This window comes from Saimiri boliviensis, chromosome 8, assembly GCF_048565385.1.
Source record: "Saimiri boliviensis isolate mSaiBol1 chromosome 8, mSaiBol1.pri, whole genome shotgun sequence".
NCBI lineage: Eukaryota > Metazoa > Chordata > Mammalia > Primates > Cebidae > Saimiri > Saimiri boliviensis.
Window position 1 is genome coordinate 124,479,678 of NC_133456.1, and position 18,423 is coordinate 124,498,100.

Here is an 18,423-nt window from a genome sequence, read left to right on the forward strand (position 1 = left end):
GCAGAAATATTGAAGCATAAAATAACAACACTGTCAACAAATTTAGAATTTCTTGTATCAATTTTTGTGATTTTATATATGCAGAATTTTTACATTGAAAATTATAAACATAGAGAATGTAAAATGAAATGTAAAATATATGCTACAAAAAACAGTATGTTGGTTCCTAAAAAATTAAAAACAGAATTACCATATGATCCAGCAATTCCACTTCTGGGCATATATACCCCCACATTGAAAGCAGAGTGTTGAAGGGATATTTGACACCCATTCTTTGTAGCATTATTCACAATGGCCGAAATATGGAAGCCACCCTCTTGTGCAACAGTGAATAAATTGATAAACAAAATGTGGTATATACATACAATGAAATTATTATTGAGTCTTAACAAGAAAGGAAATTCTGATACATGCTACAACATGAATGAACCCTGAGGACATTCTGCTAAGTGTAATAAGCCAGTCACAAAAAGACATATGCAGTTACTCCTCCTGCATGAGGTGTCTAGAGTAGTGTTAAATTCATAGACATAGAAGATAGAATGATGGTTGCTGGGGGTTTAGGAGGGGGAAATGGGGAGTTATTGTTTGATGCACACAAACCTTCCATTTTACATGATGAGAAGAGTTCTGGAGGTTGGTTGTAAAATAATGTAAAGGTACCTAACACTGCTGAACTATACACTTAAAATGGTTAAGATGGTAAATTTTATATTGTATTTTTCCATAGTTAAAAAATTAAGTTACAATGTTACAAAATGTAGTTTGTGAATATTTTTTTCACCTGTAAACTCTTATAATTGCTTTTTAAAATAAATGTTTTATTTTTCATTTAGAAAATTTATGTTATAAAACGTGATGTTTTGATATATGCGTACATTGTGGAATGGCTAAATCAAGCTGTGTAACAGACCCAATATCCTCACATACATATCTTTCTTTTTTCTGGTGAGAACACTTAAACATTACTCTCTTAGAAATTTTCCCCGTCTAGCTGAAATTTTATACCCTTTGACCAACACCTCCCCATTTTCACTAACCACAGCCTCTGGTAACCAGCATTCTGTTTTCTATTTCCATGAGTTTGACTTTTTGAGGTTCTACATATAAGTGAGGTCATACAGTAATTGTCTTTCTGTACCTGAATTCTTGGCATAATGCCCTTCAGGTTTATCCGTGTTGTTGCAGATGACAGTATTTCCTTCTTTTTTAAGGCTGAATAATATTTTACATATATAAATGTATATGTATATATATGTGTATGTGTATATATATGTGTGTGTGTTTACATATATATATATATCTTCCACATGTTCTTTATCTATTTTTATATTTATTTCCTTTAGATGTATACTCAGAAGTGGAATTACTTGGTCATATGGTAGTTCTATTTTTATTTTTTTGAAGAATCTCCATATTGTTTTCCATAAAGCTGTACTATTTACATTCTCACTAATAGTGTATAAGAGTTCCCTTTTCTCCACATTATTGCCAGTACATATACATATGTGTGTATATATATATATAAAATAGCCACTTGTTTTTTGATAACAGATGTGAGGTAATATTACATGGTGGCTTAAACTTGCTTTTCCTTGATGATTAGTGATGTTGAACATTTTTTTCATATACCTGTTGACCATGTATATGTCTTTTTGAGAAATATCAAGTCATTTGCCCATTTTAAATGGGGTTATTTATTTTCTTGCAATTGTGTTGAGTTTCTTTTATATCTTGGATATTAAACTCTTATCAGCTGTATGGTTTGCAGATATTTTCTCCCATTCCATAGGTTGTATCTTCATTCCACTGATTGTTTCCTTCACTGTGCAGAAACTATTTAGCTTGATGCAGTCCCATTTGTCCATTTTTGCTTTTGTTACCTGTGCTTTTGGGGTCATATCCAAAAAATATTTTCCAAGACCAATATCAAGAAGTTTTCTCCTATGTTTTTGTTAAGTAATTTTACAGTTTCAGGTCTTACATTTAAGTTTCTAATCCATTTTGGGTCTATTTTTACATATGGCGTGAGATAAGGACCCAATTTCTTTCTTCTGCGGTCTCTCCAAAATCATTTATTGAAGAGACATTCTTTTCCTAATTGTGTGTTTTTGTACATTTGTTAAAGATCAGTTGGCCATATATGAGAATTTATTTCTGGGATTTCTATTCTGTTTTGACACAAGGGTCATGCAGTTTTGATTACTGTAGCTTTGTGTAGTAGATTTTGTGATAAAGTGATGCCTCCACCTTTGTTCCTAAGCTCACGATTGCTTTGACTACTCAGGGCCTTTTGTGGTCCAATATAAATTTTAGAATCTATTTTTATTTCTGGGAAAAATGTCATTGGAATTTTCGTAGGGATTACATTAAACCTGTAGGTTATTTTGGGTAGCATGAACATTTTAACAGTATTGTTTGAATTCAATTCTTTCCATTTCTTAGTGTGTTCTTCAACTTATTTCATCAACATCTTACAGTTTTCAGTGTAACAGATCTCTCCCTTCTTTGGCTAAGTGTATTCCCAAGTATTTTATTTCTTTTCATGCTATTATGAATGGAATTGTTTTCTTGATTTCTTTTCTAGATAATTTGTTGATAGTTCATAGAAACACAACTGATTTTTGTATATTGGTTTTTATATCCTGCAACTATACTGAATTCATTTGTTCTGCAAGTTTTGGGGGGGCATCCTTAGAGCTTTCTGTATATGAGAGTACATCATCTGGAAACAAATATGATTTTACTTCTTTTTCTGCTTTGATACTTTTATTTTTTTCTGGACTAATTGCCCTGGTTTGGATTTCTAGTACTATGTTGAATAGAAGTGGGGAGAGTGGGTATCCTTGTTTTTGATCTTAGAGGAAAAACTTTAAGCTTTTCACCATTTAGTATAACAATGTTAGGTATGGGGTGATGATATATGGGTTTTATTATATTAAGGTTTTATTATATTATATTTATTATATTATATTCCTTCTATACCTATTTATTGATGGGTTTTATTATGAAAGGATGTTGAATTTTGTCAAATGCTTTTTCTGCATCTTATGAGATGATCATATGGTTTTGTCTTTCATTCTGCTACTATGATGCATGACATTTTTTGGTTTGCTGCATCATCCTTGCACTCCAGGGATAAATTTTACTTGATTATGTGAATGATCCTTTAAATGTACTGTGAAATTTGTTTTGCTCATATTGGGTTGAAGATTTTTACACCTATATTTATCAGGGATATTGGCCTGTAATTTTCTTTGATGTTCATATCTGACTTTGTTATCAGGGTGATTGATGTTGACTTGTAAAATAGTTTGAAAGTATTTCTTCCTCTTCAAGATACTGGAAGAGTTTGAGGATTGTATTAGTTCTTTAAATATTTGATGGAAGTCAACCATGAAGCCATGAGGTCTTAGGCTTTTCTTTGATAGATTTTTTTTTTTTTTATTACTGATTGGCTCTCCTTGGTCATTATTGGTCTCTTCAGATTTTCTGTTTCTTCAGTCTTGGCAGGTTGTATGTTTCTAGGAATTTACTCATTTTCTGCTAGGTTGTCCAGTTTGCTGGAATGTAATTTTGTGTGGTAGTTTCTTATTATCTTTTTATTTCTATGGTATCAGTTATAATGTCTCATTTTTCTTTTCTGAGGTTATTTGGGCCTTCTCTCTCTTTCTTCTTAGTTCAGCTTAACATATGCTGATTTTTGTCTTTTCAGAAAACTCTTAGTTTTGTTAACCTTTTCTATTGTATTTCTAGTCTCTATATGATTTATTTCTGCTCTTTTCTTTGTAATTTTCTGCCTTCTATTAAAGTATTGGCTTACTTTGTTATTTTTCTGGTTCTTTGATATATCACATTATGTTATTTATTTGCAATCATTCTTTTTTTTTTTAATAGTAGACATCTATTTCTATAAACTTCCCACTTAGAACTGCTTTTGCTGGTGGAATGAATACTCTAGTATGAATGCTAGTGCAATAGAAATTTCCCACTTTCAAGGACAATTTAGCACAGTTTAGCCATAACAAAGGTGTATGCCTTATTATATAGCAAATCTCTCTTTATCTGCCTTAGAGAAAGAAGTACAATATGCTCAAGAAAGCATATAAAAATATATATTTTTTGTTTAGAATATTTTTTATTGATACCTAATAGATGTACATATTTTTTTTGGAGCACATGTGATAAATTGATACATCCATATAATATAAAGATCAAATCAGGGTAAGTGCGATATTTATGCCCTTGAATATTTCCTTATGCCTGGAACATTCAAATTATTCTTTTATTTTGAAATGTACAATAGCTTACTGTTTTTTTAATGTGTATATATATATATATATATACATATATATATATATATATATATATATATATATAGTATCAGTGTGATAGTAGCAGAACTAGAAAGAACCTGTTTTTGTCAGTGGGAGTATGGCTCAATAATCTATGGTAAATGAATGATAAGGGAATACTATGAATAACTATATGACAACAAATTAGATAACTTAGATGATATATATTTCTAGAAAGACTGAAACTAAACTGAATCAAGAAGAACAAGAACATATGACTGGACTTAATAAGTAGTGAAAAGATTTGATTAGTATTTAACATATTTCCCATTAAGAAATCTTAGGTCAGATGACTTCACTTTTTAATTCTATCAAAGATTTAAAGAAGAGTTAATACTAGCTCTTTACAAACTCTTCAAAAAAATACAAGATTTCACACTTCTCAATTTATTCTATGAGATTAGTGTTACTCTGATACCAAAACTAGTCAATCACAAGAAAATAAGTCTACAGATAAATATGAGTTATGAATGTGAATACAAAAATCCTCACCAAAACACTAGCAAATTGAATCCAACAACATATGAAAAAGCTTATATTTATGAACATGTGGGATTTATCTTAGAAATGCAAGGTTGATTTAAAATGCAGGTATCAATTTACATAATGTATAATATTGATTGAATATAAGAAAAAAATCACGTCAGCTCACTAGATTCAGTAAATGCACTTGACAAATTCAATAAATGCATCTTTTCATGATAAAAAAAATTCCATCAACCAGGAACAGAAAGAAACTTCCTAAACCTGATGAAGGCCATTTACAAAACCCATAGTCAACGTCATACTCAGTGGTAAAGAATGTATAATTTCTCCCTATGCTCAGAAACAAGACAAGGCATTCACTTCTATTCATCATTATAGTGGAGGTTCTTGCAAGGGCAGTTACAGAAGAAAAGGAAAAAAAAGTGTCTGCATTGGTGAGGAAGAAGTAAAACTACCTCTATTTGCAAATGACATAATTTTAGATATAAAAACATCCTGAGTTCTTCTAAAATCTATTGGAAGTAATGAATGAATTCATCAAGGCTGCAATATACAAGATCAAAAAACAAAAACAAATGAATTTCTATACACTAGCTGTTATGGTTTGAATTGTGTCTGCTCAAAAGATATGTTGAAGTTCTCACCCCGTGCTACCTCAGGGTGACCTTATTTGGAAACAGGGTTATTGCCGATATCATTAGTTGAGATGAGGTCATACTGGGGTAGGATGGGCCTATAATCCAGTGTGACTAATGCCCTTAAAGGAATTGGAGAAGACAGATAAACATGGAAGAAAGACTGCTTATATAAAGATGGAGGCAGAGATTGAATTTATTCTGCCTCAATCCAAAGAATGCCAGGGACTACCAGTGATTAGAATAGGCATGGTAGATTCCTTTCCTGGGTGTTTCAGAGGGAGCATGCTGTGCCAACGGTTTAATTTTGTATTTCAAGTCTCCAGGCTGTGAGAAAATAAATTCTTATTGTCTTACATCACCCATATTTTGGTACTTTATTATTACAGCTCTAGGAAATGAACACACTAGCAATGAACATTTCAAAAGTAAAATAAAGAAAACAATTCCATTTATAATAGCATCAAAGAGATTGTGACTGAATTTAAAAAAAGAAATGCAAGAATTGGGCACTGAAACTACAAAACATCGTTGAAAGAACATGAAGAACATCTAAATAAATGGATAGATATCTCATATTCATAGACAGTTAAACTTAATAGTTTTTATTTTTATTTATTTATTTATTTATTTATTTATTTATTTATTTTTTGAGACAGAGTTTCGCTCTTGTTACCCAGGCTGGAGTGCAATGGTGTGATCTTGGCTCACCACAACCTCCGCCTCCTGCGTTCAGGCAATTCTCCTGCCTCAGCCTCCTGAGTAGCTGGGATTACAGGCACGCGCCACCATGCCCAGCTGATTTTTTGTGTTTTTAGTAGAGACGGGGTTTCACCATGTTGACCAAGATGGTCTCAATCTCTTGACCTCATGATCCACCCGCCTCGGCCTCCCAAAGTGCTGGGATTACAGGCATGAGCCACCGCGCCCGGCCCAATATTTTTTATTTTTTAGAACTATTAGGGTCTCACTCTGTTACCCAGGCTGAAGTGCAGTGATGTGATCATAGCTCACTTTAGCCGCTAACTCCTAGGCCCAAGGCATCTTCCTACCTCAGCCTTCTAAGCAGCTAGGACTACAGGCAGGCACCACCATGCCTGGCAATTAAAACAATTTTTTTTTTTTTTACAGGGACAGGGTCTTGCTATGTTGCCTAGGCTGGTCTTGAACTCCTGCCTTCAAGTGTTCTCCTGCCTTGGCCTCCCAGAGTTCTGCAATTACAGGTGTGAGCCACCACACCTGGCTTTAATAATTTTAAGGTAGCAGTACTTCCCAAATTGTCCTACAGATTTGCTGTAATTACTACCAGAATTTTAGCTGTCATTTTGTAAGAACTGACAAGCTGATTCTAAAACTCATGTGGAAGTGCAAGGAAGCTAGAACAGCCAAAGCAATCCTAAGAACAAAGTTAGAAGACTTAACACTTAACTGATTTTAAAACTTAATAGAAAGCTACAGTAACCAAGGCAATGTATTACTGGCATAAGGTTAGACATAGAGAGCAGTGGAATAGAATTGAAAGTCCACAAATAAACCCTTACATTTATGAACAATTGATTTTTAAGGTAAGATGATTCATTGGGGGAAAGAAGAGTCTTTTTAATAAATGGTACTTGGGCAAGTGGGTTATCCACATGCAAAAGAATAAAGCTGGATTGTTTATTTTTGCCATGCACTAAAGTCGAAATTGTCTAACAAGTAAATTTAAGAGCTAAAACTATAGGCATTTTAGAAGAAACATAGGAGTAAATTTTTGTTACATTGGGTTAGGCAGTGGTTTCTTAGATATGACATCGGAAGTACAATCAACAGAAGAAAAAAGTAGATAAACTTTATTAAAATTAAAAACTTTTGTGCTGCAAGTGAGGCTATAAAAACATGAAAAAACCACTCATGGAATGTGAAAAATATTTACAAATTATATATCTGCTAAGGTACTTCACAGAATATATAAAGAACTCTTATATCTCAATAATAAAAAGGTAAATAATTCAGTTAAAAATAGGCAAATGATCTGTATAGATATTTTCCCAAGGAAGATATAGAAATGCTGAATAAGCACATGAAAAGATACTAACATTGTTAGTTACTAGTTTTTCTTGGTTTTTTGTTTTTTGAGACAGAGTCTTGCTCTGTTATCCAGGCTAGGGTGTAGTGATGTGATCTCATCTCACTGCAACCTCCGCCTCCCGAGTTCAAGTAACTCTTGTGCCTCAGCCTCCCAAGTAATGGACCACAGGCACCTGCCACCACGCCTGACTAATTTTTGTATTTTTAGTAGAGATTGGGTTTCACCATGTTGGCCATACTGGTCTCAAACTCCTGACCTCAGGTGATCCTCCCGCCTCAGTCTCCCAAAGTGCTGGGCTTACAGGCATGAGCCACTAGGCCTGGCCATCACTAGTTTTAATTACAAATCAAAACTACAATGATATACCACTTTGCACCCACTAGGATGGCTTTAATCAAACAGACAAGGCAAGGATTTGTTGGCAAGTATGCAGAGAAATGGGGAACCTCATATATTACTCATGAGAATTTAAATTGTGTATCTGATTTGGAAAACAGTTTGTCAGTTCCTCAAAAAATTAGAGACTCTGCATATGATTCAGAAATTCTGTTCCTAGGTTTATACATGAGATAAATGAAAACACATGTTCATACCAAAACTTGTAATAAATGTTCATAATAGTATTATTCACAATGGCAGAAAAGTGGAAACAAACAATGTCCATAAAGTGATGGATAAAATGTGGCATGTCCATATAACGGAATGTTATTTGGCAGTGAAAAGGAACAAAGTAGTAACGTGTGCTACAATAGGGAAGAACCTTGAAAATATATTGCTAAGTGTAAGAAGCCAGTCTCAAAAGACCACATACTGTATGCTTCTGTTTATGTCAAATATCCAGAATAGGCAAATCTAGAAAAAGTAGATTACTGGCTGGGCATTTGCAAAGAGAAATTGGGAGTGACTACTAATGGGTCTGGGGTTCCTTTGTAGGGTAAATAAAATGTAAAATTAGATAGTGTTGACAGTTGCTTACGTTGGTGAATATACTAAAAGACATTGAATTGTATACTTTAAAATGTGCATTGTGTGATATATTAATTATACCTTAATAAAGCTGTTATAATTCTGATATATTAAATGAACAACTCTTCATTGTGTGATATATTAATTATACCTTAATAAAGCTGTTATAAATTCTGATTTATTAAATGAATAACTCTGTCAAAAATAATCTATGGTTTATCCATACTATGGAACAATGTTAGCAAACTGTGGCCCAAATAACCATAGATTATTTTGCAAAAAATAATCTATGGTTTATCCATACCATGGAACAATATCACCAAACTGTGTCAGCAACTTATGGAACAATGTTAAACCTAACCTCAATTTATTTTTATAAATAAAGTTTAATTGGAATACAGCTACACTCATTGAGTAATAGTGGTAGAGACCATGAGCCTTGCAGAATCTAAAGTATCTACTGTCTTGTTCTTTACAAAAAATGTTTGCCAACTCCTGCTATGGAATAATAATTAGCACTTAAAAGGACTGAGAATGATGTATGTTTACGGATATGAAGAAATCTCAGACATGATTGATGTTAAGTGAAAAAATAAGTTGAGAACAATATATACAATGATGTCATTTATGTGAAAAAGAAAACTGAAATCTAACGCACTAATAAAAATTACAGAATGGAAAAGGTACATGCCGTATTGTGTAAATGTGTAGAACAAGTCCTTGAAAGGTAACAGTGATCCAATAATATTTCTAAGGAAAGCATTAAATTTTTGGAGTGGTAATCAGTGTGTCCTTTAAACTTCATTTGTATTAAAATATTTACAAAGAAAATGTGTAACCATATTACATATATTAAAATATAAATGTACAATTATGAACATAAATTTTTTGGTTTATTTTTCAGAGCTGTAAATGATCAAGTTTTGTTAGATGCTGTAAGTATAGTTCTCTCAATCTGAAATTATGCTTTGTCCTTGAGTTCTTAACAGACTCTTGAAATTGTCAGGATACATAATCCTATATAAAGATCCAATGCTTATGTAGTTTATTTAAGAGATTTCTATGCATATGTAAACTGGAAAGCCTTGTCTATTTTGCTCATTTTACTCTCATTATCACTCAGAAATACTTCACTTCTGAAATACTGCACTATAATATCCTACAATCATCTGAATAGTTCCAGTCCTTGATACTTATAGATCTTTATATATTTCAGTTTCAATTGTTTCACTGTACAGACTAATACCAATGTTTTGTTATTGTCATGAGTTAATGAAGACTTTCTTACCTTAATAATTAAGTATCTAATCTTTCTATATTGAGAGTTTTACTCTTCATTATTACTAAAATTATTTGTTTTTAGGAATACAAACAGATGCAACGTGATTTTCAGTTGTTATTAGAAGAGAAGTTGGTGCTGGAAAATGAACTACAAAAGTTGAAGGACACAGAGGTTGGTAAAATTTTCGTGTTTAAAAATGGCATACACCTAACAAGGCTTATTATTTTAGGATAGAAATCAAAGAGATATTTAAATATGTTTTTAAAAATATGTTTTTAATATTAATAATTTGTAGCAGCTATACTGTAAAAAATAAAATTATGTCATATTCTAAATTATCATTTTAGATGTCAAAACCAAAAGGATTCCATGAAAAACAGAATTTAAACATCTGAAAATACATTTCTATGCCAAACATTTGACTTTATTAAACTAGCATAAAGTAGTTTTCAAATATATTGTAAATGCATTCATGGTATTCTCTATAATTATGTGATGTGTGTATCCCAGTTCATTATACCAAGGAGAGTCAACAAAAATAGAAATGCCAAGGAAAAAGGAAAATTTGTTTCCTTTTGTATTTTATCATTCTTCTTGCCGTTGTTAGACAGCTTACAAATTCAAACTGTAGAGAATAAAGTCAAATACATTGGAAGTGAATTTTTATTAACCACTTAAAAACTTAAGATATATTGTTGAGGAAAAATACTGAATTCAATAATGTTGGTTTCTTACTAAAGGAGGAAGCAGAAATCATATAGGAGATTTTCTGTTTGATCAGTCAGAGAAGTAGTAATCTTACACAGGTGTCAAATACAAGATCAGGGTTGTCATAGATGTTCAGTTTAGGAATAGTTCCCTTTAGATATCATGCCAAGTAGGAGTAAAACATTGCTATAAAAAATCCTAAAAATAGTAAATGGTCATGTTGAAGAACTGAGTAGTCTGAACAAGTGTGAGAATTTTGCAGCATTCTAATGACACATTGTTAGAGCCACATTGAAAAAACTCTGGAGCTTCTTAGATGACTTGAGGATGTTGCAGCAGTTTCTGGTGTTGCTTCTTTAAATATTCTGTCTCTAATTCGGCTCTAGAGAGCAATGGTTTTGCATGAACTTCAATATATGATCTAGAATACAACAAGATTTTCTTAGATAGAAACTTTGGTGCTCATTTGGTAGGTTATACTCTTATCCATTATTTAAAACATTTAAATTTTTGTTTTAATTTTTGTGGGTACATAGTAGGTATATATATTTATGGGAAACATGAGATATTTTGGTACAGGCATACAATGCAAAATAATCACATCATGGAAAATTGGGTATCCATCGCGTTAAGCACTTATCCTTTGTGTTGCAAATAATCCAGTTATACTCTTTTAGTTATTTTTTTAATTGTACTTTAGGTTCTGGGGTACATGTACAGATCATGCGGGATCGTTGCATAGGTACACACATGGCAAGGTGATTTGCTGCCTTCATCCCCTCATCACCTATATCTGGTATTTCTCTGCTCATTATCCCTCCCCACCCCGCACTGTCCCTCCCCCAGCCCACTGCAATTGACTGCAGTGTGTGATGCTCCCTTCCCTGTGTCCACGTGTTCTAATTGTTCAACACCTGCCTATGAGTGATAAAATGTGGTGTTTGGCTTTCTGTTCTAGTGTCAGTTTGCTGAGAATGATGGTTTCCAGATTTATCCACGTCCCTATAAAGGACATAAACTCATTGTTTTTTTATGGCTGCATAGTATTCCATGGTGTATATGAGGCACATTTTCAGTTATTCTTAAATGAACAAATAAATCACTATTGACTATCGTCCCCCCTGTTATGCTATTAAATACTAGTTCTTATTCATTCTTTTAAGCTGTAATATATTTTTTTGTACCCATTAACCATCCCCACCTCCTGCTTACCCTTCCAGCCTTTGGTAACCATCCTTTTATTCTCTATCTCCATGAGTTCAATTGTTTTGATTTTTAACCCCCACCAATAAGCGAAAATATGCAAGTTTGTTTTTCTATGCCTGGCCTATTTTGTTGAACATAATGACTTCCAGGTCCATCCACGTTGTTGCAAATGACATAATCTCATTTTTTACAACTGATAATCGATTGTGTATAAGTATCACATTTGCTTTTTCCAGTCATATGTTGATGGACACAGAGGTTGCTTCCATATCTTGGCTACTGAAAACAGACCTGCAACAAACATGGGCGTGCAGACATCTCAGATATGCTGATTTTCTTTTTTTGGAGGGGGTTATATATATATATATATATATATATATATATATATATATATATACATATCAATAGGATTGCTGGATTGTATGGTAGCTCTATTTTGAGTCTTATGAGCAACCCAAACTGATATATGCTTGGTAAATCTTCCTCCATCCCTTTGTTTTGAGCCTATGTGTATCCTTGCATGTGAGATGGGTTTCCTGGATACAGCATACCGATGGGTTTTGGCTTTTTATCCAATTCACCAGTATGTGTCTTTTGATAGGGGAATTTAGCCCATTTACATTTAAGGTTAATATTGTTATGTGTGAATTTGATCCTGTCATTTTGATGCTAGCTGGCTGTTTTGCCTGTTAGTTGATGAAGTTTCTTCATTGTGTCAATGCTCTTTACCATTTGGTATGTTTTTGGAGTGGCTGGTACTGGTTGTTCCTTTCTATGTTTAGTGCTCTTTCAGGAGCTCTTGTAAAGCAGGCCTGGTGGTGATGAAATCTCTGAGTAATTGTTTGTTGGTAAAGGATTTTATTTCTCCTTCACTTATAAAGCTTAGTTTGGCTGGATATGAAATTCTGGGTTGAAAGTTCTTTTCTTTAAGGATGTTGAATATTGGCCACCTCTCTCTTCTGGCTTGTAGAGTTTCTGCTGAGAGATCTGCTGTGAGTCTGATGGGCTTCCCTTTGTGGGTAACCCAACCCTTATCTCTCGTTTCCCTTAGCATTTTCTCCTTCATTTCAAGGCCTGGTGAATCTGACGATTATGTGCCTTGGGGTTACTCTTCTTGAGGAATATCTTTATGGTGTTCTCTGTGTTTCCTGGACTTGAATATTGGCCTGCCTTGCTAGGTTGGGGAAGTTTTCCTGGATAATATCCTGAAGTGTATTTTCCAGCTTGGATTCATTCTCTCTGTCACATTCAGGTATACCTATCAAATGTATATTAGGTCTTTTCACATAATCCCATATTTCTTGGAGGCTTTGTTCATTTCTTTTTACTCTTTTTTCTCTAATCTTGCCATCTTATTTTATTTCATTGAGTTGAACTTCGACCTCTGATATCCTTTCTTCTGCTTGGTCAATTCAGCTATTGAAACTTGTGTTTGCTTTGTGAGGTTCTTGTGTTCCATTTTTCAGCTCCGTCAATTCACTTATATTCCTCTCTAAGCTGTTTATTCTCGTTAGCATTTTGTCAAACCTTTTTTCAAGGTTCTTAGTTTCTTTGCATTGGGTTAGAACATGTTCTTTTAGCTCACAGAAGTTTCTTATTACCCACCTTCTGAAGCCTGCTGCTGTCGATGCATCACACTCATTCTCCATCCAGCCTTGTTCCCTTGCTGGTGACGAGTGGTGATCCCTTGTAGGAGGAGAGGCGTTCTGGTTTTGGGTGTTTTCATCCTTTTTGCACTTGTTTTTTCCCATCTCTGTGGATTTATTTACCTGTGGTCTTTGTAGTTGGTGACTTTCAGATTGGGTCTCTGAGTGGATATCCAGTTTGTTGATGATGAAGTTATTTCTTTCTGTTTCTTAGTTTTCCTTCTAACAGTCAGGCCCCTCTGCTGTAGGACTGCTGGAGGTCCACTCCAGGCCCTGCTTGCCTGAGGATCACCTGCAGTGGCTGTAGAACAGTACGGGTTGCTGCCAGTTTCTTCTTCTGCTCTTTGTCCCAGAAGGATACCTGCCAGATGTCAGTCTGAGCTCTCCTTTATGAGGTGACTCTTTGGATATACAGGGGATCAGGGAGCTGCTTGAGAGACAGTCTGTCCTTTATAGGAGCTGAAGTGTTGAGTTGTGAGCTCCGTTGTTCCATTCAGAGCTGCTGGGCAGGTACATTTAAGTCTGCTGCAGCAGAACTCATAAACGCTTTTTCTTTTTTCCCTGGTGCTCTGTCCTGGGAAGGTAGGGCTTTATTTATAAGTTTCTGTCATGCTGCTGCCTTTTTTCAGGGCTGCCCTGCCCAGTGAGGAGGCAGCCTAGTCACAGTCTGCCTGAAGAGGCTTTGCTGAGCTGCTGTGGGCTCCGCCCAGCTGCCATGTGAACTTCTCTGCAGTCCTCTTTGTCTCCCTTTTAATGGAGTCATTTTTTCCTTGTAAATTTGTTTAAGTTCATTATAAATTCTGGATATAACACCTTTGTCAGATGCATGGTTTGCAAATATTTTCTCCTAATCTTTAGGTCACCTGTTTACTCTGTTGATAGTTTCTTTTGCTATACAGAAGCCCCTTAGTTTAGATCTCATTTGTTAATTTTTGTTTTTGTTGAAATGCCTTTCGACATCTTTATCATGAAATCTTTGCAAAGTCCTGTGTCCAGAATGGTATTTCCTAGGTTATCTTTCAGAGTGTTTATAGTTTTGGGTTTTCATTTAAGTCTTTAATCCATTTTGAGTTGATTTTTGATTGTGGTATAAGGTAGGGGTACAGTTTCTATCTTCTACGTATTGCTGGCCAGTTATTCCAGCCTGATTTATTGAATGGGGAGTCCTTCCTTCATTGCTTATTTTTGTCAGGTTTGTTGAAGATCAGATGGTTGTAGGTGTTTAGCCTTTTTTCTGGGTTCTCTGTTCTGTTCCATTGGCCTAGGTGTCTGTTTTTGCACCAGTACCATGCTGTTTTGGTTACTGCAGCCCTGTAGTATAGTTTGAAGTTGGGCGGTGTGATGCCTCTAGCTTTATTCTTTTTGCTTAGGATTGCCTTGGCTATTCCAGCTTTTTTGGTTCCTTATGAATTTCAGAATAGCTTTTTCTATTTATGTGAAGAATGACATTGGTAGTTTGATAGGAACAGCATTGAATCTGTAAATTGCCTTGGGCAGTATGACCATTTTAACAATATTGATTCTCCCTATCCATGAGCATTGAATGTTTTCTCATTTGTGTCATCTGATCTCTTTGAGCAGTGTTTTAAAATTCTCATTGTGGAGATTTTTCACCTCCTAGTTAGCTATGTTCTTAGGTATTTATTCTTTTTGTGGCAATTGAGAATGGAATTGCATTCCTGATTTGGCCTTTGGCTTGGATGTTGTTGTATAGGAGTGCTACTAATTTTGTATATTCATTTTGTACCCTAAGATTTTGCTGAAGTCGTTCATCAGCTGAAGGAGATTTTGGGCCAAGACTATAGAGTTTTTTAGATACAGAATCATACCATCAAACAGGGGTAGTTTCACTTTCTCTCTTCTGATCTGGATACTTTTATTGCTTTCCCTTGCCTGATTGCTCTTGCCAGGACTTCCAATATTGTGTTGGATAGAAATGGTGAGGGAGGGCATCATTGTCTTATGTTGGTTTTCAAGGGAAATGCTTTCAGCTTTACCCATTCAATATGATGTTGGTTGTGGTTTTGTCATAGATCGCTTGTATTATTTTGATGCTTGTTCCTTCAATGCCTAGTTTATTCAAGGTTTTTAACATGTAGAGATGTTGAATTTTATTGAAAGTCTTTTCTGCCTCTATTGAGATAATAATACGGTTTTTGTTGTTAGTTTTGTTTCTTTGGTGAATCACATTTGTTGATTTGCATATGCTGAATCAACTTTATATCCCAGAGATAAAGCCTATTGATCATGGTGGATTAGGTTTTTGATGTGCTGCTGGATGTGGTTTGCTAGTATTTTGTTAAGGAGATTTTTGCATCTATGTTCATGAAGATATTGGCCTGAAGTTTTCTTTATTTGTTGTGTCTCTGCCAAGTTTTGGTATAAGGATGATGCTGGCCTCATGGAATGAGTTGGGGAGGAGTCCCTACTCCTCAGTATTAAAAGATCATCTTAGTAGGAATGACACCAGTGCTTCTTTATATATCTGGTAGAATTTGGCTGTGAGTCTGGTCCTGGACTTTTTTGGTTGGTAGGCTTTTTGTTACTAATTCAATTTTGGAAATCATTATGGATCTGCTCCGGGATTCACTTTCTTTCTGGATCGTTTTTGGGTGATTGTATGTGTCCAGGAATTTGTCCATTTCTAGTTTAATGTATTCATTTCTAGTATAGATTTTCTAGTTTGTATGCATAGAGGCAATCATAGTAGTTTCTGATGGTTATTTGTATTTCTGTAGGGTCAGTGGTAATATCTGATTTGTCATCTCTAATTGTGTTTATCAGGATCTTCTCTCTGTTTTTATTTGTCCAGCTAGTAGTCTATCTTATAAATTTTTTTATAAAGCCAATTCCTGGATTCATTTATCTTGTGTTTTTTTTTTTTTTTTTTTTTTTTTTTTTTTTTTTGTATCTCAGTTTCTTCAGTTCGGTTCTAATTTGGTTACTTCTTGCTTTTTGCTTGCTTTCAGGTTGGTTTATTCTTCTGTCCTTCTTCTAGTTGTGACATTAGGTTGTTAATTTTAGATCTTTCTAACTTTTTTATGTTGGACATTTAGTGTTATAAATTTCCCTCTTAACACTGCCTAAGTTGTGTCCCAGAGATTCTGGTATATTGTATCTTTATTCTCATTAGTTTCAAATAACTTCCTAATTTCCACCTTGATTTCATTGTCTACCCAAATGTCATTCAGGAGCAGATTGTTTAATTTCCATGTGATTTTCTTAGTCTTGATTTCTATTTTTATTTTTCTGTAGTCTAAGAGTGTGATTGGTATGATTTTGTTTTTTAATTTGCTAAGGATTATTTTATGGCCAATTAGATTTTTCAGAGTATGTGATGAGAAGAATGTATGTTGTGTTGTTTTTGGGTGGAGACTTGTATAGTGTCTATTTGCCCATTGGCCTAGTGTTGAGTTTAGGTGCTGAGTATCCCTGTTTATTTTCTGCCTCAGTGGTCTGTCTAATACTGTCAGTGGGGACTTCCATCTAATACAAGTCTCCCACTGTTATTGTGTTTGGGTCTAAGTCTCTTTGTAGGTCTGTAAGAACTTGCTTTATGAATCTAGGTGTTCCTATGTTGAGTGTATATATGTTTAGAATAGTTAAGTCTTCTTGCTGAATTGCACCCTTTACCAATATGTACTGCCCATCTTTACATTTTAAAAATATTTATTCGCTTAAAGTCCATTTTGCCTGAAATTAAGTTTGCAACTTTTGCTTTTTCCTGTTTTCCTTTTGCATGGTTGATTTTTCTTTATCTTTTTATTTTGAGCCTATGGATTTCATTGCCTATGAGATGGGTTTCTTGAAGATAGCTTTCCATTGGCTCTTGCTTCTTTTTCCAGCTTGCCACTCTGTACCTTTTAATTGGGGCATTTAGTGCATTTACATTTTGTGTTAATATTGGTATGTATGGGTTTGATCCTGCTATAATGTTGTTAGCATTTGATTGTCTGAAAAGGATCTTATTTCTCTTCCGCTTACGATGCTTAGTTTGACTGGATGTAAAATTCTTGGCTGCAAATTTTTTTCTTTAGAAAGGCTGAATATAGGACCTAGTCTCTTCTGGCTTGCAGGGTTTCTGCTGAAAGGTCTACTTTTATTTAGCCTGATGGGTGGGGTTCTTTTTGTAGGTGACCTGCACATTCTCTCTAGTTGCCTTGCTATCATTTTTTCTTTCATGTTGACCTTTGAAAATCTGATAATTATGTGTCTTGGGAATTATCTTCTTGTGTAATACCTTTCAGTGGTTCTGTGTATTTCCTGGATTTGAAAGTCCTGTCTAGCGAGGTTGGGTAAGTTTTCATTGATGATCTAGTAAAATATGTTTTCTAGGTTGTCTGCTTTTCCCTCATATCTTACAGTAATGCTAATAAGTCAAAGATTTGACCTCTACAGAACCCCAAATTGCTCAGAGTTTTAAAAATTCTTTTTTCTTAATTTTGGCTGATTGATTTATTGTAGAAAGCTAGGGGGGTTAATAGAGTTACCTACCCTGCCTTTTGGTTTTTTCCAGGGCAGCAGGAGGCAAATTCAGGCAGAAGTAAGATCACTGAGCTAGACTCTCTAGCAGGCATGGCTTGCCTGGCTACCAGCAGTGGGGGAGGATGGGGATGCCTACTCTATAGACTAGATGGTTCCTGGGACAACAGGAAGGTGTATCCTCTAGCTGAGTGTGCATAGTAGCATGGCCACTGGGCTGGAAGCTCTAGGAGGTATTGCCCATCTGGGTATCAATGGCAGGGATGGGAGAGGTCACCTGCTCAGTCCTCTGGGTGTTTCTTGGGAAAACAGGAGGCTACACCCTCCAGCTGAGTTCACACAAAAGCAGGACTGATGGGCTGGAAACTCTAGCAAGCCTTGCCCAGCTGGATACCAGTGGTGGGGGTGGGTGGTGTGGCCAGCCAAGTTTGGTTGGCCTTAAACCCCATCTGGCAAGAAGGCATGGATAAATCTTACAGCTCTGAGGCACTGCAATTGTGGTCTTTACTGGAGCAATGGTACTGGTGCAGGTCTGGCCTTGGGCCCAAGGCTTGTAGAAGTCCCCGTGGACTCAAGAGTTGCACTC

General features: G+C 34.9%; 1 protein-coding gene across 1 annotated transcript in view; it reads left to right on the forward strand.

The window, feature by feature from the left end:
* Positions 1–18,423, forward strand: part of CCDC7 (coiled-coil domain containing 7) — a 107,452-nt gene that overhangs the window by 73,000 nt on the left and 16,029 nt on the right. The window contains exons 13-14 of the mRNA XM_010349050.3: positions 9,418–9,448; positions 9,877–9,966. Coding sequence (XP_010347352.2) covers positions 9,418–9,448; positions 9,877–9,966 — 121 coding nt within the window. The remainder of the gene's footprint in view (positions 1–9,417; positions 9,449–9,876; positions 9,967–18,423) is intronic.